This window comes from Argentina anserina, chromosome 5 (assembly GCF_933775445.1).
Source record: "Argentina anserina chromosome 5, drPotAnse1.1, whole genome shotgun sequence".
Taxonomy (NCBI): domain Eukaryota; kingdom Viridiplantae; phylum Streptophyta; class Magnoliopsida; order Rosales; family Rosaceae; genus Argentina; species Argentina anserina.
Genome location: NC_065876.1, coordinates 18045631 through 18067376, shown reverse-complemented (window position 1 = coordinate 18067376; position 21746 = coordinate 18045631). Strand labels below are relative to the sequence as shown.

The 21746-nt window shown below is 39.0% G+C and overlaps 2 protein-coding genes across 2 annotated transcripts; one reads left to right on the top strand and one right to left on the bottom strand.

Moving 5' to 3' along the window:
* The first annotated feature begins 4973 nt into the window (after nt 1-4973).
* On the top strand, nt 4974-7596 carry LOC126796496 (glycosyltransferase BC10). The gene is made up of 2 exons (XM_050523337.1): nt 4974-5665; nt 6931-7596. The coding sequence occupies exons 1-2, from the start codon at nt 5075-5077 to the stop codon at nt 7570-7572; spliced, it is 1233 nt and encodes a 410-aa protein (XP_050379294.1). The 5' UTR covers nt 4974-5074; the 3' UTR covers nt 7573-7596.
* Nucleotides 7597-16954: 9358 nt separating this feature from the next.
* LOC126795650 (uncharacterized) lies at nt 16955-17880 on the bottom strand. The gene is made up of 3 exons (XM_050522446.1): nt 17453-17880; nt 17050-17374; nt 16955-16963 (listed from the first exon to the last, which is right to left on the bottom strand). Exons 1-3 carry the CDS (start codon nt 17878-17880, stop codon nt 16955-16957), a joined length of 762 nt encoding a protein of 253 aa, XP_050378403.1.
* Nucleotides 17881-21746: the final 3866 nt, after the last annotated feature.

Genomic DNA, 21746 nt, shown 5'->3' with positions numbered 1-21746 from the left:
TATTTTTTTTTCAGTTTTCGGGTCTACTTGTTCACCCTTAGTTTGGAAGTGGAAGAATAAACTAGAATTTAAATAAAATTCAAAATTTCACGATTTCAACACTCTGATTCCATAAAGATCATTTCTATAAAAGATCAACATAAACAAAAATCGTTTCCTTTGTCGATTGCATCAAACAAATGAACGGGTATGGTGAAAGTTAGTAGTCTCATGATCAACCGTCAATTTGTTTGATGCAATCGACTATGAAGACGATTTTTGTTTACATCAATTTTTTACAAACATGATCTTTAGTAATAAACTAAACTTTTGAACGGTTGAAATCATGTATATATATTCCCAAAGTGTATAAATAAATGAAAGTTCGGACGCACGCATACATACTAGTTTGTACGCAAGTTTTTCCCTTTATTTTTTTCTTAAGCAAAATTGAAACATTTTCCTAACCTAAACTATAAAAGAAGGGAATGGAGCGTTGGTGTGTATATATTTATACAATCACGTTCCTACGGTCAGTAGCTGACAATGGAATTCATGTTCAACCATTATTGGATCTAAATTTAAGGGTTGAAAACAAAATAACTCAATTTTAAAAAGATTCTTCTCACCCTTGGATTTACATCCAATGGTGGTTAAGCATGAATTCATGGTCAGCTATTGACTGTGTGAACGAGACTGTATATTTATATGTTAGGATCTTGTTCCTTATCTTCAGTATTATCAAAATGATTTTTTTTTTCATTTTTGATTTTTACTTTTAGATTAACAAGCATTTAATAGATTTAGGAACACTGTACATGTAACCCAACTCTGCGCCTAAGATAGAACGTGCATGCACACGCTTGGGTCAGAAAATTATTTTCATCTCCCTGTCCGGTGGCAAGCCCTTTGCCGTCGTTGGACATGCTTCTATTGCCTCTATCTGAGTCTGGGTAGTGGTTTTCTCTCCTCGATCTAATCTAGGTTGGGAAGATCATAGTTGGGGTTTTGGCTTAGGGAAGAAAGAGATGCAGGCGACTCTCTGGCCTCGATTTGCGACTCTTCGATCTAGTCGGTGGCAATGGCAAATGCCACACAATCAAAGGTGGATGGCGGTGGACGTTCTTGTCGCGGCGACAGAGGGCTCTAACAATCCATAGTGGATATGGATCGGGTTTTGCCAATCCGATCTGGGGAAAGGATGGAGTGGTTGGAGTCACCTCTTCTGGCACAATGATGGTGGCGGCATGACGGTGATTTGGAGTTACCAGAAGGTAACATTGGCGAACCTCTACTGATTGCGGTGGTGGTGGAGTTGGGTCCGACCATCGCGGCAGCTTGCAACCTTCTGACTCCTTGGGTGAGCCCATAACTTGGGTCTTTTGTATGGGCCAGGCTTGGGTCAAGAACATTTTCCCACTTAGGGCAATTATACTTTTAGTTTTATGGTTTTTTTGTTTAGTTGTTTTGATTTATTTACTGTTTTCAATAAAAAAGAAGTGGGCATTGTCGTGGTAGCAGCACTCTGTGCGCCATGTCTGCTCTAATGAAGCAGTGGGTTCCTTACTTTGTCTAATGATCGCAACTTCCTAGTGGCAGGATGAACTTCATGCCACTGGTAGTTTCCAGAGGCAATATAGTAGGAAAGCTGATAGACATAGCAATTTAAGGCTCTATATGAGCTTTATATTTCTGGTATGTCGCCAACCTTGTAAAGCAAACGGGGTCGTTAATGTTGCTCTCCTTGCTAATTTTTGCGTGTTAGAATACGTAAGTTATATTGTGATTCCTGATATTATTTCGGGTTGTATCAATATGGGATTTAGGCTTTATGTCCCCCTTTGTATTCTACAGTTTCATTAATGACAATGGTGTGAGGGCTGCCGTCAGTCCTGCCCTAAAACAATGTTGAAAATTATTAAGGTTATAATGATGATATGGCACATGCCACATCATTTGGTATAGAATTTTTATATCATTCTTTTTTGTCTTTAACATTTTCCATAAATGAATAATGTCGGGACGAGAATAAATTATTACTTTAGTGAGATAAAAATTAGTTAAAATGATTAATAATTTATCAAAATTTTAAAATAAATAATGAATAAAAGTCATGAAAAGAAATTAATTATTTAAACTTATCATTTTAAAGTTACTTTTAGACATGACATTTTACCAAATTTAGAAAGTAAATAAATAAAGATCCTAACTAAAAATAAACATAGTAGTCATACTAAAATTGTAATATCAAATGAGCCGGAATAACAATAAAAGTCTCTATAATAATTTATTAATTTATCAATAATATAATAATCTCACTAAAGTAACTATTTCTTCATGTCCTGACATTCTTCATTTGTAGATGTTTTACTGTATATGTATATTAGATAAATTCTATAAAATCATGAAGTCTATTGTTTAGATAAACCCCATCAAATGTAGATTTTTCTAAGTTACGAGAATTATCTTTTTTTTTTCTAATTAAACCCATCAAAAAGGATAAAATATATTCTGGTCATGATATTAAAGTCTCTTGCTAGGTAAAAATGCAAAGCTCTCTCTCTCTCTCTCGGCGGCAGCCAACCCTAGGGTTTGACCAATCGTGGCACCAATTCACCAATTCTAGTCGTGAGTTTTCTCAGTTTCTCCTGCCTAGATCGACTTCTCTCTCTTCTGATGGATTTGGTCGTTTTTGGCGTCGGAGTTTCACTAGCCTTGGGGGTTGGCATTGTGCTCTGGTGAATCACGGGTGCGAAGCTCAAGGCTATGTAATGCAGAAACAATAGTGGGCAGCGATGCCAAGTTACCAGGATCTTGGAGTGGGTCCGGTGATGGTCCGAGTCGGCTGTAGGCCTCAGATCTGGGATCCGAGTCGTCCTCGCTGGTGGCGTGAAGGGTGTATGGGGTTGTGGTACTTGGCTCTGTCTGGGAGGGCTTTGGTAGTTCGTTGGTGCTTGGATATTCGAGATTTGTGTCCCGCGGCGATGGAGGTGGCGGCTACTGTGTGGGGCTGGTGGAGGGCTGCGTTGCTTCGCTGGTGGTTGCAGATGGTGATGATGAACGGGTGCCCATTTTAGGGGGCCTAATCACTTGGGCTACCTTGCTTGGGTGCCCAGCTCGAATTGGGCTTAGGGTGTTGGGTCACTCCTTGGTGGCCCTGTGCTGTTTGGTGGTCCAATTTTGGTTTAGGTTTTGCGGCACAAAACCTGTTGGCTTGGATCTGGGACCCAGGTGATATGAAGGGCTGATTTAGGATTCTGGTTACTTCAAATAAGTAAGCCGTGATAACAGAAAACATTTTCTAGTTACTTCATGGGCTAACTGCAGAGATTCAGCATTGATTTTTAGATTTCTAATTCTAGTTTTTTAGTTTATAGGGTGTCAGTAATTTGTTATTGGGCATTATTGGGTTTGTAATGTTTTTCCGGTAACTCATGGCCAGAGCCGGCGATGGTGGACGGATTCCAACAACGATGTCCAGAGGCCGGTGATCGGGAATCCGGCGAAGGTGGCCGGCGACGGGGACCAGAGTCCGGCAAAGTGATCTCTCTCTCTCTCTCTCTATATATATATATATATATATATATATATATATATCCCTTAAAGCTTCACTCTGAAATTTTGAAAGCTCAAATAATTGTCAAATTAGATGAAATTTTGTATAGATGATCTTGAATAGCATACCTAAATCTTGAATCGATTATGCTGAAAAAATTTGACCGAAAAGTGTGCCAAAATTGGAACTTCACTCTGAAATTTCAGAGTGAAGCTTCACTCTGGATATGGACTATATATATATATATATCTACAAGTGTTTAGATAAATGAGGGTAAAAAATAGTTTCAAAAATATATAATATTCATTAGGCTTGGGACCGATTCCAAAATAATGATTTTTTCTCGTAACCGGAACAGGAGCCGAAAAAGAAAAAAAATCCGGATTTAGCACTATTTGTTTCCAGAACCGGAAGCAACTGAAACCGTAAATATCAGATTAGTTTCTGAATTATTACGGTTTCAAAAGTTCACTTTAATATATATTTACCTCCAAGCCTTAAACAATAATCATATAAAATATCAACTTCAAAATGTAAATACAGAACTTCAACAACCTTTCTAATATAATTATTCAATGATAAACAATTAACATACTCAATTATTACAAAAAGAATTTAGATAGAGAGAGAGAGAGAGAGAGAGAGAATGGAAATCTAGGACGTTTTGGATTCGAGGGAGTAATAAATAATAGAGGAAGTGAGGAAGTGAGGCAAATTGAATAGGTTTTTTTTAGTTTATATAGTGATTAGTATGTGTCTAAAAAGTAAAGAAAAGAAAGTGATGAGGGAGGCGGCAATAAAAGATGTTTTTTTAGGGGTTTTCTTATATAGTTGTGAAGATTCGGTTCTAACGGTTTAAAAATCATTTTCAAAAATAAGAACCAAAATTGAATCGAATTGATTATTTCGGTGCGGTTCCTCTAGAATTAGTAATCTTTTTTTAAATCGAATCGAATCGACTATTTCAGTGCAATTCCAACGGTTCTCGAATTTAAAATCCCGGGTCTAAGATTCATAATTTTTTTTACTATTTGGTCAAATATATATAGATACTCTTAGAGTGTTTGGTTACCTTTTGATTTTTTTGTTTCAAATGGTCTAAGGCTAAATTTGTATGAATTTGTCATTTTTCCTTATATTTATACCGAGGAATGGGACTACACTTATCCACCAATGCCACGGATTCAGTCAGAAGTAAAGAACAATAACTCAGATTCTCTCGCACTCTCTCTCTCTCTCTCTCTCTCTCTCTCTCCCTCCCTCTCTCCACCCACAAGGCCACAAAAGCCACAACTTTCCAAGAACAATCAATATCATCACCAATCCCACTCTTGCTTAAAGACCCCAACTGTCCTAAGAATTATTGCTCTTTGGATTTTCCAAGCTTCTTCGGTTTCAGGTACACAGGGGACGACAAGTTTCTCTCTTCATCTTGTATCTCTGTTTTTTTATATACATGGGTTGGTTCTGGAACACCGGAGACACAAAGATCATGACTTGATGAACAAGATTTGATCTTTTGAATGCCAAAAAGGGCCAATGGCAAGAAACGGCAGAGGGGAGGGAGAAGACTACTTGCCCGACAACAACAAGAACCAAACGGGTTTGTTCAAGCTCTTCCAAGTTGTCTCCTTTTTGGTCGTTTTTGTTGTGGGTGTGGTCATAGGATTGGCCACAAGCGCCCACATCAACCGTCATTTCGGTTCCCAAACCGAGATTTATTCTTTCATCAACCACTTCTCTTCTCCTTCCAACGACACAACACCACCGCCGGAGAAGGAGCAGACCAAATGCTGCACGGCTTCAGTTGCACCGAGTTGCGAGAGGGTTGATTGTTTGAGCATGGAGACATTTCTGGAGCCGAATAACTTGACACATGGTATGACGGATACTGAGCTGTTTTGGAGAGCTTCCATGGTTCCGATAACGAAAGAGTATCCGTATCAGAGAGTGCCTAGAGTTGCATTCATGTTTATGACTAGAGGGCCGTTGCCTTTGATGCCATTGTGGGAGAGGTTCTTTCAGGGGGTTGACAATAAGCTTTTTACAGTTTATATCCATGTTGATCCGGGGTATAAGGTCAATGCATCCACCAGTTCTCCATTTTACCGACGCGAAATTCCTAGTCAGGTATAACATTTTTGCTGGCAACCACATTGTCATTGCTTTCTCTTGGTTCTGTATTATTCTGCTTGCATTTTCATATATATTGGATTGAATGTTGTTGTTCTTAGAATTCTATGATTCCTATGATGTCAGGCATTGTAGCGATTTCCATATACGTGTTCTTGTCACTAGCTCTTTTCGTTGTCAATTACATAATGGACTCGAGTTTTGGATTGAGTACAGGTAGTTTTGATTTCTGAATGTGGAGCATAATGGCAAGCTTGTTGTGTCTTCCATTAGTTGCTTTTAGGATTTAATAATCTAGCTTTATGAGGGTTTGTATTATTAGCCTTTTTCTAAACAAGGCTTGTCTTGGCTAAAATTAGTGACATCCTCTCTCGGCTGTCTAGACTGATGTGCTTTTCAAAAGTAGGGAAAGTTCTATTTGCTATTCATTTGGTATAAGCTCTGCATTAGGTTTAGGTGTTTGTCATATTGATAGACCTTGGCATGGATCTAAGGTTGAAGCTTTATTAGAATTGATGGCTCTTCTGTTCAATATCAACAGTATGCGCTTTTATAAATTAAAGGGCTGTAAAATTGCCAAATCTGCGGATTAATGGGAAAATAGTTGGCTGAACTTTGGTCATATGAGAACCTGTGATGCTGTAGGATATTCTTCTTAGTCTCCTGTGAAGTTGCAAGTGTGGGGACTGAACCGGATTATCTAATGCTCTTTTTTTCTTCCTGTTTACTTTTTTATCTACTTTACTTCCAATTATAATCAACTATCTTAATAACGGGGTACCTTAGTATGTGTAACGCAGCTACTTCTCTATGAATCATTCCATTCGATGTTTTGGTTCCTTAATATCTTCCCCTCGATAGAAGTAGGCTGGTATGGTTCGGGTTATGAACTAGCATGGGTGCACACAGAGGAAACCCAATAATTTATGAGACTTGAGCAGAAGTAACACCAGGGAAACACTGCTCAATTTTCAAACTTTTATTTTATTCATTGCCTGGAAAGTTGAGAATCTAAAGTTTCTGTGTAAGATGGAAAGTTATTTTCTTTTATCTTATTGTGTCGGTTTGGCAATTGCTTAGAGTAATTTTTATTGGTTAATGACTCTAAAATTGACTGCTCATTTCATGTTACACTATGATGCATTTACTATAACTGCGACACTTCTGGTAAATTTGATTCATTAGTATGTACTTGTTTTCTAATCATATGTACTTTCCTAGTGAGTTACCCGCTCCTTATGTTCAGTTACTGTTCTATGCAGCCTGTTTCGTGGGGAACTGTTACACTGGTTGATGCAGAAAAGCGACTTTTAGCTAATGCATTGCTTGATTTCTCAAATGAGCGCTTTGTTCTCCTCTCTGAGAGTTGCATCCCAGTCTATAACTTTCCTACAGTGTACAAGTATCTCATTGGTTCCAAGTATAGCTTTGTTGAATCATATGACAATCCTGGACGTTTCGGCCGTGGGCGTTACAGCCGTAAAATGCTTCCTCATATTCAGCTGTATCAGTGGAGAAAAGGGTCTCAGTGGTTTGAACTTAGCCGCACTTTAGCTACTATTATAATCGCAGATGTAAAGTACTACACCTTGTTTAGCAATTATTGTTTGCCTGCTTGTTACCCAGATGAGCATTACCTGCCTACTTACTTCAATATGTTCCATGGTTCATTGAACTCTAATCGAACCGTGACTTGGGTGGACTGGTCTGTGGGAGGACCACACCCTGCAATGTATGGTGGAGATAATGTTACAGAAGATTTTGTAAGGTCTATAAGGAATAATGGAGCACTTTGTCAGTACAATTCAGAGATGACATCCATTTGTAACCTATTTGCTCGTAAGTTTGCTCCGACAGCATTGGAGCCTTTGCTTGAGCTAGCCTCATCCGTGATGGAATTTTGAGAACCTTGGTTCATTTGGTAGATATGTGGTAGGACTGCATCAATATCATTGTCCTCCTATTCAATTTTGTCTTGGTACAGATGTACAGGTAGTTTTGTAAACAGGCATTTGGCTCCATACCATTTGAGATTCAAGAGATGTAATCTTGAATAAAGTAAATTTAGATATCCATCTAGTAGACTGCTTCAGATGAGTAGCAAGCATCCAGTTATAAGTATCAAGTAAAGTATGATGAATATGAGGCAGAGGAAGATGCCTGACTGATCATTGTCCAGCAGCAAAACCCATCACTTTGATCAAAATGAGTTTCATAACTTTGTTCTACAACTTGATCATCCAAAGCTTGTGCTGGTCTCTGAGCTTACATTTTCATAATTTCCATGTTAAAAGAACCAGTATCCACACTAGCTTTCGGTCCTAGTGACTAACAATAATAATGGCTCCCAAAAACAATCCCCTGACTCTGCATAGCTATGCCTTCTCCACCTTGCTATCCCATAATTAAGCATCGCCAAAATGTACATACCGAGGTCCGGGAGGTCACAACAAGTTAGACCTCTTGATGAGACATGCCTTTTCGGAGAGTCAACCTAGCTGCAGCGTCTTCACAAATTCTATAGGGAATTCAAGGAAGTTCTGAAGCATTCGATCTATGGCTCTTTTTTGAGTCCTCATGAAGGTTACCTCCATCACCGAACATAATTAGTGCATACATAAACAAATAACACCAATGACACGTTTACTACCGTTGAATAGACTTGAGAATATAGAAATTAATTAGGAGATAAGAGAATTCCGTCGTTTACTAATATATATGAGAATTGGAATGATGTGGGTCTCACCTCCTCATCAGGAATTGATTACTGCTAAAACCCCTAACTTGATACTAGGGCTGTTAATCGGTTCCGGTTCCTGAAGGAACCGTTGGAACCGAACCGTTTAACAGCACTTCGGTTCGGTTCCTAGAAAAAAAAATGAAGTTAAACAGTAGAGCCGAACCGTTTTTAAAACAATTCGGTTCGGTTCGGTTCCTAGAAAAAAATGTATAGGAACCGTTTTGGGACCGGAACTGTTTGCAAAAGAGAGAAATTGCTTTAAACTAAAGTACTAGTCATATTTCATTTGGTGGAGGACATAGACTATCCCCTGATTTGGAATTATCTTGTCTCGAATTATCAATCTTCCATCATTTCTTGTCACAAAATATAAGTATGATATGCTCAAACTAACATCATTCTTGAATTTAAGACAATTTTTTTTGGAACCGTTTTAGAACCGGAACCGCCATGGAACCGTTAGGAACCGAACCGTTCGGTTCCTATTCTGAAAAATACAAGAACCGAACCGTTTTAATAACACGGTTCGGTTTATGGTTCCACCTATTTTTGGCTATTTTGAAACCGTTTACAGCCCTACTTGATACCCAATGGGTGAGGTGGGTATCATAATCAATTCCTCCATCAGTTCGGGTATCAATTTTTATTACCTAAACTACCCTAATTTAATTGAGAATATATGCAAATTCTCCAACCCAAATTGAGAATATATATATATATATAAATAGTATTGTTAAACCCTACATATAAACAACCACATATTCTACGAGAGTTCTTCTCTTTCTCTAATAATATTCTCCAATTATTTCCATTTATTTACATAATTTATTATCGATAAATGAAATTTAGTTGGAATTGGATTTGTCTTATTGAGTATTAAAAGAAAAAAAAATTGGTGTAGTGACATTTGTATGTTGTTAAATTGGTGTAGCACATTAGTACTATTTATTGATGAGTAGAGGAAATAAGTGATTTCATAGATATATATGGGTATTTTAATAATTAGATTAATTTTCAATCTAATTCCGATGGTAAGTAAACAATATCAATCGTAATTAGTATTGTTTATGTTCTAATTCCATATTGTAAGTAAATAGTTCAATAGAATTGAATTCTCCACATCCAAATTCATTATGTCTCCCATTCCTAATGAATTTCATTCTTGATGAGTTCAATTCCAAATTAGTAAATGTGCCACAAGATATTTTTTACTCGCATAAACCCTGTATCAGAGAGAAAAACTGTGTGCCCCTTACTCTTGAGAGATAAACATTTTCACTATGTGATTCAACACTTCTTACAAGATTAATATCAACCTGGATAGGTGACCGCAGTACTATCTTGTCTAGACTATATATAGTCTACAACATGTTCTATCTCTCTTGACACTAAGTATACGTTTACATATGAAAATGTCACTAAGAATTCAGCTCTGAACACAACCAATACTTAACTGGTTCACAATAAGCATTTCAACACATCTCACAAGATTACAACTCATGAGGGATAGCTAACCATGTTACTATCATGTCTTGACTCACCTAATCTAAGAACTCAGCTTTTTTGTCTCTCTTGTCTCAAAGTGTTTACTCACACATATATTAAAAACTTCAATCTTCAAATCAACTACAACTCAACTGATTCAGTTGTGATCACTTTTGGGGTTGCTTGCACTACCTACACCACACAAAGTCTGCAAGTACAAATGATATGGGTTTATGCAAAGAAGGTTTTGTGTCCAGCTCCAAGATTAATAATCACAAGAAAGACTTAGAGCAACAATGGACAGAGCAAGGGAACTAAGTCCCAACAAAAGAAAAATGCAATACTACATTTTTAACAACCTAGACAATCAAGTTGAAAAGAGAGCATGCTCTCTATTTATAGACAAATATGAGGCTCCATGGGAGCCTACAAAAGCAACTACTTAATTCAACTCAACCTAACCAACTCAAAAAATCAAACTAAATAGACACCTAGCTTGTAAGAAGAGACAGAAAAGAGTTAAGTGCATGGTTGAAAACCAAATGCACCTAGGGAGAAATAGTGTGTAATCATTTGATGTATTGACTATAGAGAACCCTAAAGTCAAAGAGACTAATTACACCTTACTTCTTGTTAGGTGAGTAGAGAGATTCATCTAAAAACAAATATATACATATATAAACAAGGGTCACAAAAATCTGCATGGGTGCAACTATTACAGATCTAATAAGAAGGGAAAAGTCAAAGAAATAACAAAGAAATGAAAAGTCCCCGAACAATATATAATAATCTCACATGATAATAGAGAAAAGTCAAAGTGATGAAGAGAAAAGAAAAGACAAGATTCCATAAAATAAGGAAAAGTTATATCTTTTGGACGTATGGACTCTCCATAAAACAAAGAAAATTACATTTCTTTACTAAAACTCATAAAGAGAGTATGAGTTTAGCTGAGGAATCCATGACACATAAGTAATTGCATACAATTCAAGACATCAAGTTGAAATCGAAAAACCTAAAAATAGATAGATGGAAACCAGGTCTGTTATTTTATATGATATGAAATGTATATGCATGCTTTTTCCTTGGGGCATGGGCCATGAGATCATATTGGGTTTTCAATCTTGACTTGGTTAGTTGATTTAAATACACTCCATGAGCTGATTGCTTGAGCCAAAATGCTTAAGTGAAAGTTGTGTTTTGTCCACAAAAAGAATTGTCAATAAACTTATACTTACACAATGTAACATTTCATCCTAGATTCAAATCAGTCCTAATTCCTATGCTCAAAATGTTGTGTTTGAATAGGTTAAAAGCTTCTCAACCTCAGATTTAGTACTTCTATGCTGACCATTTGTAATGATTAACCCCCTGCCCCGGACTTCGATTTGCCTATATAAGTTTCTAGTTCTCACAAGTCACGACTGCTGCGACAACTTGAAATGCAGTACGGAATGGTTTACTAGATATGATGCAATTCTGGAACAGAATTATATATATTTGAATAAATTTAACGTGATCCTGAGCTAAAATTTCAAGATGTTCTACCAGGTTGAAAGGCATGTAAAATGCATTGGATTTTGTACTTAATTATGTAATTCAGTAAAGATCATTTGGTTCAAATGTTTGAAGAGATATAGATAGTACCGAAACATTATTATCAATTGTCATCAGTTATTCAATTTCTTCCAAACACTATCCAAATTTTACACATCACGTTGTTTCCCAGAGACATTTTGGCCAGTCCCGTGAGATCGGTTGCTTGTGTTCCAACTTACAAGTTACAAGGGCATTGCACCATGACCTGCAATAATGCAGATACGCCAACTACATGCCGCAGTGCTAGAGACAATATTTGAGATGTCTGAGCTTGATGATACCCAATGTTTTCAAAGGCAAAAACGAAGGCGAAAGCGATCAGGTCAAGCCTCGCGAGGCGAGAGCATCGGCACGCTAAGGCGACTTAAGACGACCGCATTTCCAACAATAATTATTTTAATTATATATATATAAATTATTCTAAAACTAAATTAGATGTATATAAATCCAATATTTCTTTTGTTGTAAATTTATGGGTTCACATAAAAATGAAATAAGAACCGACCCAACCAAAAACCAACAAGAAAAGCAACATGATAGTTTTAAACTTTTGCCTATAGATTGGGATGAATTTCTCCATTCGAATAAGTCTTTTATTAGTGAAAAGAAAGGGCTTGCCCATCAAAAGAAGGCCATTTAAAGTCGTCTCATTTACTTACTTCTTCGCTCTTTCGAATCATTCACTTTGAGGGACTATTGTTGTGGAATCTATTAATAGCATTCAAGATCCGTTAATTAAAGAGGTTACCCGTGCTTTCAAGAAATTGGATATGCCAAGCTGGCTCCAACTACGGATATATAAGAGCCAAAACTGCTCGTGTCGCCTACTTGCTGAAAGCACAAATTGAATATAGCTCCCGTATAATTAAACCAAACGGCGTCGTTTGGATGAAAGCTTTTTGACATTGTCTTCGTCTTCAACCTCTCGCCTCCGCACTAAGTTTCGCTTTCCAGGAAAAAATGGACGCCCCGACGCCCCACCGGTCGCTTTTCCTGCAACCCGCCTCAGTTTGAGGTAGCGGGGCTTTTTTTGGTCGCTCCGCACGGGAGCGCGCACTGGCGTCGCCTCGGCGTCGCATTTGAAAACAGAGATGATACCACAAGGCAGACTTTTGATTCCTCCACAAGGCATAGTTTCTGAGCCACTCAGGTTTGATTTTTGAGCATCTCAGGTAGTCAGGCTTGAATTGAGAGATGTAAATTCTGTAACAGTAAACCTGATGGTGTCTGCTATTCTCAAAGTGATAAAAGACTCATTGTTTGGCTGAGCATTTATATGCAGGATTTTATGATGATCTGCAAACAGCTTAAGAGCCTGCTGAGATGTGTTTAAGCGAGGACACAAACAACCTAGAGTTGCATAACTATTGATACGAACAACTGCATGATATCGTATCTAAAGTACAAATGTACAAGGAAAGCATGGAAATAAGAATCTACAAGATATCATGTATTAGACGTTTCACTGCAGGGAAAACATGGAGTAACTAAACCAAACGGAAAATTATGGAATATCGAACCTCCTCTACAACTTGATCATACTAATAAGAATTTGTGGATTATCATTAGTCATTAAGAACATACAGAATTTAATTTGTATGGATTCTTGAAATTCGGCCTCATTGGATTTAATTTTTTCATTCCTCAATCCTCATTGCCGTTAGTTCACATTAAAAAGAAAATGGTTGCCGAAACAATTTGAGTAGCTTTAGGCCTTTAGTCTTCAATACATAATATGAATGGCTGCCGAAACAAGTTGAGTAGCTTTAGTCGTCAATACATAATATGCCCTGATTGCCATCTCTCTGCATTTATATTTATATAGCTCAATTTCAGTTCCAATAAAGTGGTAATTTTGGTTCAGAAGGCGTAACTTGTAGTGATTAAGAAATAAGAATATATAAGTTATATGGAATGGATTCTAGGAATTGAGCTTCATTTCAGGTGACTCTTTTTATTGCTCATTTCCATTAGTTCACATAAACAGAAAATGGTTACCTGAACAGGTTGACTAGTGTAACACCTTACGAGTTCAAATCATGCCAACATTATTGGTCAGATACTGTATAATGTATATCACTATATTCAGGCAAAGGAACACTGATGATTTTCTTTTCTAACGAGGGCTGGAACCCAGTCTAAGCTGGGGGGTTTGGCCCTCACACCCATAAATTTAGTTGAATATACAATTGGGGGAAGGGGAACTTAAGCCGGAACCCCATGAAGTTACATGATTCAATAGTGAAAACTGAACTATAAACTAAAATACCGAATTATAGCCAAAATCTAAACAAGCAGCATTCCTGTCCGACTTCCATGGCATTTCCTGCTCTTCATTAGTCAGACCTTCCATCAAAGCCCTAGATCAGTCTTCTTCACCAACCATTGTGTCACTGAATGTAACGACCCTAAAATTTCAAGCCTAAAAACTCAAAATTTCAAAGTCGTTAGAACACCAAAACAATCTCAATGAAATCGAAATCATTTAACGTGCACAGCGGATCATCACTGAGTTCTCAATACAACTCAGAAAACCAATTATTACAAACCAAACATATAATTCAACATATTATCAATTGGAAATGTATAATCCTCACAAGATAGTCACACCAAATCCTCACGCAAGCTGGAGATAAATAACTTCAAGTCCTCTGAGCGGTCCGTCAATTCCCGCTAATCCACACCTGCGGAGTTATCCACTACACCATCGAATTGGTGCACCGGGATTGTAAACACAAACCCGGTAAGCTTTACAGCTCGTATGAGTAAAATGAAAATATATAACTCGCATATCAATATATACGAAAATCCACAAATCAAACAAATATAAATGCACTCATGAGTCAGTGGACGGCCCATCTGGTTGTCCCAAAGAAAAAGAAGCGCTCATGAGAAATTAAGTAACCCTTCTGGTTACCCAAATGCATTTATAATACGGGTACCAAGAACGCTGGTACACATCTGTTACCCCTCTCGTAATACACCGCCGATATTGGATAGCCACCCGCTACCCAACATCCAAAACAATCTGAGTACCCATGAGCAGATAACCACCCGTTACCTCACATGCAGTACTAAGGCAGACAGACTAGAGCTCTAACTGTATCGTAACTTTCGCCCGGCCAAAGGCTAGGTTCCGACTTGCCAAACACGTACAATAATCTCACATCATATTGTACCAAATCACGTCCGAAGACAAATCAACATTTTAACAATCTCAATGTTAAAATCACGTACAATAATCTCACATCATATTGTACCAAAAATCATGTCCGAAGAAATTAACATTTTAACAATCTAAATGTTAAAATCACGTACAATAATCTCACATCATATTGTACAAATCAACATTTTAACAATCTCAATGTAAAAATCACGTACAATAATCTCACATCATATTGTACCAAAAATCATGTCCGAAGACAAATCAACATTTTAACAATCTCAATGTTAAAATCACGTACAATAATCTCACATCATATTGTACCAAAAATCATGTCCGAAGACAAATCAACATTTTAACAATCTCATGTTAAAACCACGTACAATAATCACACCTCATATTGTACAAAAATCACATCACATGCTCAACATTTAATTCTCGTCATTGGAAATGACCAATTCCAATGAATTCATAACAGTATATAATATAGCAAACTATATATATATGTACTTATTACCATTTATACGATATATACGTAATCCACTATATTGTATACGTGTCGTAATTCAATATTAAAAACTCTTGCAAAAATCTTGGAATCACCGCAAGGGTAGATTCGTAAATAAGTGAGATTTTACTCACCTTATTGACTTGAGCGTAATTCCACAATTCCCGAAGATCATTCATTTCCTCGATTTAACGATCACCTTGAAAAGATAAGAAAAGAATTTAGAATCGTTTCGTAAACCTTTAAATGCCGAAACAGTAATAATCGGTTACTGTTCAGCAATTTTTGGTTTTACGAAATTACTGTTCCGTGTTACTGTTCACTGTTACTATTCACGGTTTACTGTACAAATATACAATTTATACGTATTTCTGTACGTATAAATATTATATACGTATTTCTGTACGTATAAATATTATATACGTATTTCTGTACGTATAAATATTAATACGTATTTCTGTACGTATAAATATTATATACGTATTTCTGTACGTATAAATATTAGTACGTATTTCTGTACATATAAATATTATATACGTATTTCTGTACGTATAAATATTAATACGTATTTCTGTACGTATACGTACGATTTAAATGTAAATACAATCTCAGTAAATAAAATTTACTAAATTACCCTTTTACAAATTACTTATTACATTTACTGAAAGTAATTTATAATTACATTTACCGAAGGTAAAATTTAATTACATTTACCGCAGTAAATAAAATTTACATTTACATTTCAGTAAATTACCAAAATACCCCTATCGGAAAATACTGTCGCACCGCCGCACGTGGTGGCGCGTGGGGTACACGCGCCACCCGTCGGCAGGCCGCGCGTGGGGCTCACGCGCCGAGGCCAAAACCGGCGCGTGTGGTGTCACCACCGTGCCCAAACTCTCCCCCTCCTTCCCCTCTTCCTTCCTACGATCCTAGGCCGCCTCCTACTCCTCCCAATCTCCTCCATGCGCCGCCTAAGGCGGCGGTCCTCCATTTTTCCACCTACACATCCGATCCTCCTCCAAAACTTTCCAATCGATCTACAATTCTCCCAATCATTCCCAAAAACATTGAACAACCACACACAATCAATCAATCTCATCATCCTTACCTAGATCGAACGGTGGAGCTTCGATTCGTTGTCGGTGTGAGATGGGTCACCGATCGTTTCGTCGCGCCTTCTTCCTCGATCGTGGTGTTGCAGGGGTTGAGGAGTGACGAAGGTGCGCCTGCTCTGCACCCTAGCTTCGTCGGAGGACGGTTCGAGTGGTGGCGATTCGAGGCAGAGGACGGGTGCGTCGATGCGACGAATGACGACGGGGAGGGGCACGATCTCCTCGGGGTTTGACGAGGAGGGCCGTGCGAGGCTTTTGAGGAGAGCGGTGTGTGACACGGGCCACCGGTCGGCGAAATCGCCGGTGAGATTTCTGAGGAAGGAAGAAAAATCGGGGAGAGGGCGAGAGAGAAGAGAGAGAAGGTGAGAGGAGGCGCGGGTGAAGGGTTTCCAGAAATGGAAACCCTAATCCCTAAAATTTACTATTTATACTAGTTTCCAAATCGGAAACTAACTTCCGACGTTAATAACTTTTACGTACGACGTCCGATTCGAACGCGTCACATACTTACGAGTTCGTATCGACGAGCTCTACAACTTTTGTGAAGAAAGTTTTCGCAAACGATCGACGGAATAAAAGTCGATATAATCGTTCGGAAACGTAACGTTTTTTTTTTAAAACAAACGTTCCGATAACGTTTCCGTTTCCGTTTCCGTAACGTTGCAAACAATTATATTCATTTAGACTGAAAATCATAACTTAATAGAATTCAAATTGAATCAATAATGAAATGAAATTTATGGTTATTACACTGAAGCCCCCTCTACTCACATCGATTTCCCATGAGGCTTCAGCTTCTAATGGAGGTCCTGGCTGCAAGAACACTTCGTTGAACAATTCTTGTAGTTCAGCCTCATCCAATATCAGCGGTATTGGCAATCCCATATTCTCATCCATCGCCAAAAGTGGTTCACTTTCTTGTTGGTCGCTTACCGCAAGCAGTTCTTGTTCAGTTTCCAATGACGATGTTGGCACATCAGGACGTTGACGTCGCTTCTTCAGGCCTGCATCTTCGTCGATCTCGACATACTCTTTATCAAGAATCTCATCTTCTTCTTGCCTTCTTCTCCTCTTTTCCGGAAGCACGTCGTTCTTCCTAAGCAAACAAAGAACGTAATCATTGTTTCCTTGTTTCTTGCGCTGGATTTGGGTCTCATCAAGTTCAAACTCTTACATGATCCACCGGCCATGATGTTTAGAGCCTTTGTTCTTGTAGGTATAGATCTTCTTGAAGCCAAGAAGAGTAGATGTTGGCTGCTGATTCTGATCAACAAGATACACCTCCTTGGCTGCGTTTTGGCCTTTCCAGGTACCACCTTTCCCCACTGTTCGGCTTGCCCTAGAGCTTCTTGCCGTCTTCTTCTTCTTCTGGGTGAAGAAGTAAAGATCTTTGTTCCTCCTCAAGTCGTTCGCTCTTCTTGCTTCAAATCTTTCCCATATCTTCCAAGGATCTCGGTCGCCGTAAAGATCCAACTCTGGGATAAGGCTTTCGTTGCGGGGAACTGCCATCCCGTTCACCTTAGGCTTGAGGTAGAACATGAGTAGCTCATCTTCCATGGGGCAAAACCTTTGGCCTGGATGAAGCATAGGAATAGACTCCATGAATGAAAGAACTCGATTCGGCTGAATGAATTGTTTTACGCGAAGAGTATGCAAGATGTGTTTTAGAAACTAATGCTTTTAGCGTGAGTGAGTTGTCTAAAGCAACAAACATGGTGGTAGAATAGCTAGATTCATCATTAGAGATAGTGCTAACAGCAATGCAATTTATTCAATTCATTTCCTATAAATAGCTAGACTTGAATCAAGATCAATCAATCAATATCAAACAATCAATACAAGAATTTGTTCATACCTGTTTTAATTTGGTATCAGAGCAAAGATCCAAAAGGACTTTGTCTCTATTTTTTTTTCCGCTGCAATCAGTCGGTCCCGGCCTGATCTCTCCCTACCTCCGACGCCACCTCCTTCCTCCGACGACATTTCTGAAGAGCTTGTCCGACATCACCAACCCCACTCTACGCCGCACACAGTCCCGGCGACACGCTGCTGCTCCGATCGGCGTCGTGTCTTGGTGCTCCCTCACGGCTCTGACGCTCCAACCCTTTAATCTTCTCCCTCACGACGTCGTGTCCTGGTCGCCTCTCACCCCGCCATGACCTCCTCCGCCTCCGCCGGATCCGCGTTCCTGGACGGGACCTTCCTCGAGACCGGTCACGTCGATGACCTTGGTGCGGCCATCGTTGTCGGTCTCGATCTAGAACTCGATGGACTCGCCGTCGCCGAGAGTGTGGAAGCCTTCGGTTCGGATCGAGGACTGGTGGACGAAGAGATCGTCGCCGCCGTTCTCCGGGGTGATGAAGCCGAACCCTTTCTGGTCATTGAACCACTTCACCGTTCTGGTCTGCCTCTCACTCATCCTCACACCACTGATCAAGAAACCCTAAAAACCCAAAGGCAGAAGAACACCCACACCCGATTTCAATCCCTCTCTAAAAAGCACAATGTGTTTTTTGGGGAAAGAAGGGGAATTGGGGATGGGCAAGGGAAGAAGGAGGATCAGTGTCCGACCCGGCCCACTGTTCGACCCGACCCGGTCGACTGATTTGTATACACACCCACAAATTTGATCAGTACACCCGAACACAAAAAAAAATGGTTCGTTTGTATGTCGGGAATGTTGATTCTCGTTTTTCAGAATGGGAGCTTGAGATTAAGTTCCGTAAGTTTGGAAGTATTAGAAGAGTATGGGTTGCAAAGAAACCACCGAGATATGATTTCATTGATTTTGTTCATCTAAGAGATGCGGCGGTTGCTATTCGACAGTTAAATGGTAAGAATGGTTGGAGAGTTGAGTTCTCACACGATTCTAGACATGCTGTGGGACAATTCTGCACTAATGGTAATATTTCTGCTACTACAAAACCTCGAGCACATGGAAAGATCGGTATAGCTTTAAAAGTTTCTAACTTTGTTGGTTCTGATACTTGAATTATTGATTCTGGTGCATCTGATCATATGACTTATGATAAATCTTACTTTAATACTACGTTGTCTTCTCCACCAGTGTCTTATGTTACCAATGCCAATGGTGAGGTTTTTCCTGTGTTAGGGAGAGGGTCAATTCGTATCACTCCTATTTTAGAATTTCATAATGTTCTATATGTACCTGACTTATCACATCACTTGCTATCTGTTCCCCAGCTGAACACTGAATCTCGGTGTTCTGTAACATTTTTTCCCATGTATGTGATTTTCCAGGATCTTCTCACCAGGGAGATAATCGGTCGGGGGGATTTGAGGGGCAGATTGTTTCACTTGGATCAGACATATGCAGGAGCTAAACCAGGAGCCCAGCTATGCACTGCCTTGACTGCAAGATCAGACATAATCGTTTAAGTGAAATTTGGTTGTGGCATCGCCGATTGGGGCATTCATCTTTCCATGTTATGAAAAAAAGCATGGCTTCCCTGTTTATTGGTGTTGATATGTCCTCTTTGCTTTGTGAAACATGTGTACTTGCTAAGAGTCATCGTTCTACATATTCTCCAAGTCTTTCTAAGAGTCATATCCTTTTTGAATTAATTCATTCTGATGTTTGGGGACCTTCAAAAGAGCATACAACCAAAGGTATGAGGTACTACGTGTCGTTTATTGATGATTGCACTACGGTGTCTTAGATTGTTCTCCTCCAAACCAAAGATGAGGTTTTTCCTGCTTTCCAAGCCTTTCATACTCATGTCCAAACACAGTATAATAGCACCATTAGAGTTCTTCCTTCTGATAATGGGGGGGGAGTATGTCAACCGTATCTTCTAACAGTTTTGTAAAAATCATGGGATTGTTCATCAAACCACATGTCCACGAATACCAGAACAAAATGGGGTATCTGAAAGAAAAAATCGTCATCTTCTTGAAATGGCTCGTTCCATTCTTTTTAGTGCTCATATGCCTAAATATCTTTGGGGTGATGCTGTAGAGGCTTCAGCTTACCTTATCAATCGTCTCTCATCCAGTGTCCTTCAAGGGCAAATCTCTGTTCAGGTTCTTGCATCTCATGTTCTCACTCCTTCTTTTCACAACATACATGCCCGTGTTTTTGGTTGCGTGGCTTTTGTTCATGTTCCTAAAAGTCAGCAAAAGTCTAAGTTGGATCCTCGGGCGATCAAGTATGTGTTTGTTGGTTATGGAAGCAGTCAGAAGGGTTACAAGTGTTATCATCCACCCACCAAAAAGTACTATGTGACTATGGATGTCACCTTCTTTGAGGATATGAGCTATTTTACCTCTTCTGATACAGCTCTTCAGGGAGAGAATTCATTCTTTGAAGAGTTGTATCATAGTGAGGGGGAGGAATCAGGTAAAGTCATTGTTAGAGATACTTTGACTCCAGTAGCAGAAGCTCATTCTGAGGTTGATACTAGGACCCCAGTAGTAGAAGCTCAAGCTTTAAATGACCAGAATCCAGTAGTATCAGACACTCCACAAGAGAGAGATGCCTTAGACACCCAGGTTCCAGAAAGAGAACCAATAGTGGAAAGCACAACTGCCCCTCCTGTCATCACTCATACCCCTGACCAACAGCTTCCTGGTGCAGAAGGTCACTCATCTGAGGTATGTCCATCCACTGGTACTAGTTGTGAGTCTGATAGTAGGCAATATGAGTTACCAAACAGGTCTGCTAGAGGTCAATCCCCAAAAAGATATGAACCAAGTTTACATGTCAAATCCAAATATCCAGTAGCCAACTATATGTCCACTAAGAGATTATCAAAGTCATATGAATCTTTTATGAATCAAATATATGTTGTATCAGTACCTAACAAAGTACAGGATGTATTGAGAGATCCAAAGTGGAGGAAGGCAATGGAGGAAGAGATGGAGGCATTGTAGAAGAATGATACATGGGAACTTGTCCCTCCACCACATGGCAAGAAAGATGTAAGGTGTCGTTGGGTGTTCACTCTGAAGCATAATGCAGATGGATCAATCAACCGGTATAAAGCAAGCCTTGTTGCGAAGGGATTTACTCAAACCTATGGTATTGATTATGATGAGACTTTTGCCCCTGTTGCAAAGATGAACACTGTTCGAGTTCTCCTTTCGTGTGCTGCCAGTTTGAACTGGCCATCCGACAGTTTGACGTCAAGAATACATTTCTTCATGGCGAGTTAGCTGAAGAGGTGTATATGAGTCTTCCTCCAGGGTATGTAACTACCTCTTCTGGTGATTTTGTGTGCAAATTGAGAAAGTCTTTATATGGCCTCAAACAGTCACCTTGTGCTTGGTTTGGGAGGTTCTCACAGTTCATGCAGAAGATTGGTTACAAACAAAGTAATTCAGATCATACCTTGTTTCTCAAGCATCAGCAAGGGAAAGTAGTAGCCCTAATTATATATGTTGATGATATGGTAGTTACTGGTAATGATACTATTGAGATGGATAAATTACAGAAGCAACTAGCCACA

Coding starts and splice junctions, on each gene's coding strand:
- LOC126795650 (XM_050522446.1), bottom strand. CDS start 17,880: ATGGAGTCTATTCCTATGCTTCATCCAGGCCAAAGGTTTTGCCCCATG. Junction 17,375..17,452: donor CATCATGGCCGGTGGATCAT/GTAAGAGTTTGA, acceptor TTGTTTGCTTAG/GAAGAACGACGTGCTTCCGG.
- LOC126796496 (XM_050523337.1), top strand. CDS start 5,075: ATGGCAAGAAACGGCAGAGGGGAGGGAGAAGACTACTTGCCCGACAAC. Junction 5,666..6,930: donor GACGCGAAATTCCTAGTCAG/GTATAACATTTT, acceptor TGTTCTATGCAG/CCTGTTTCGTGGGGAACTGT.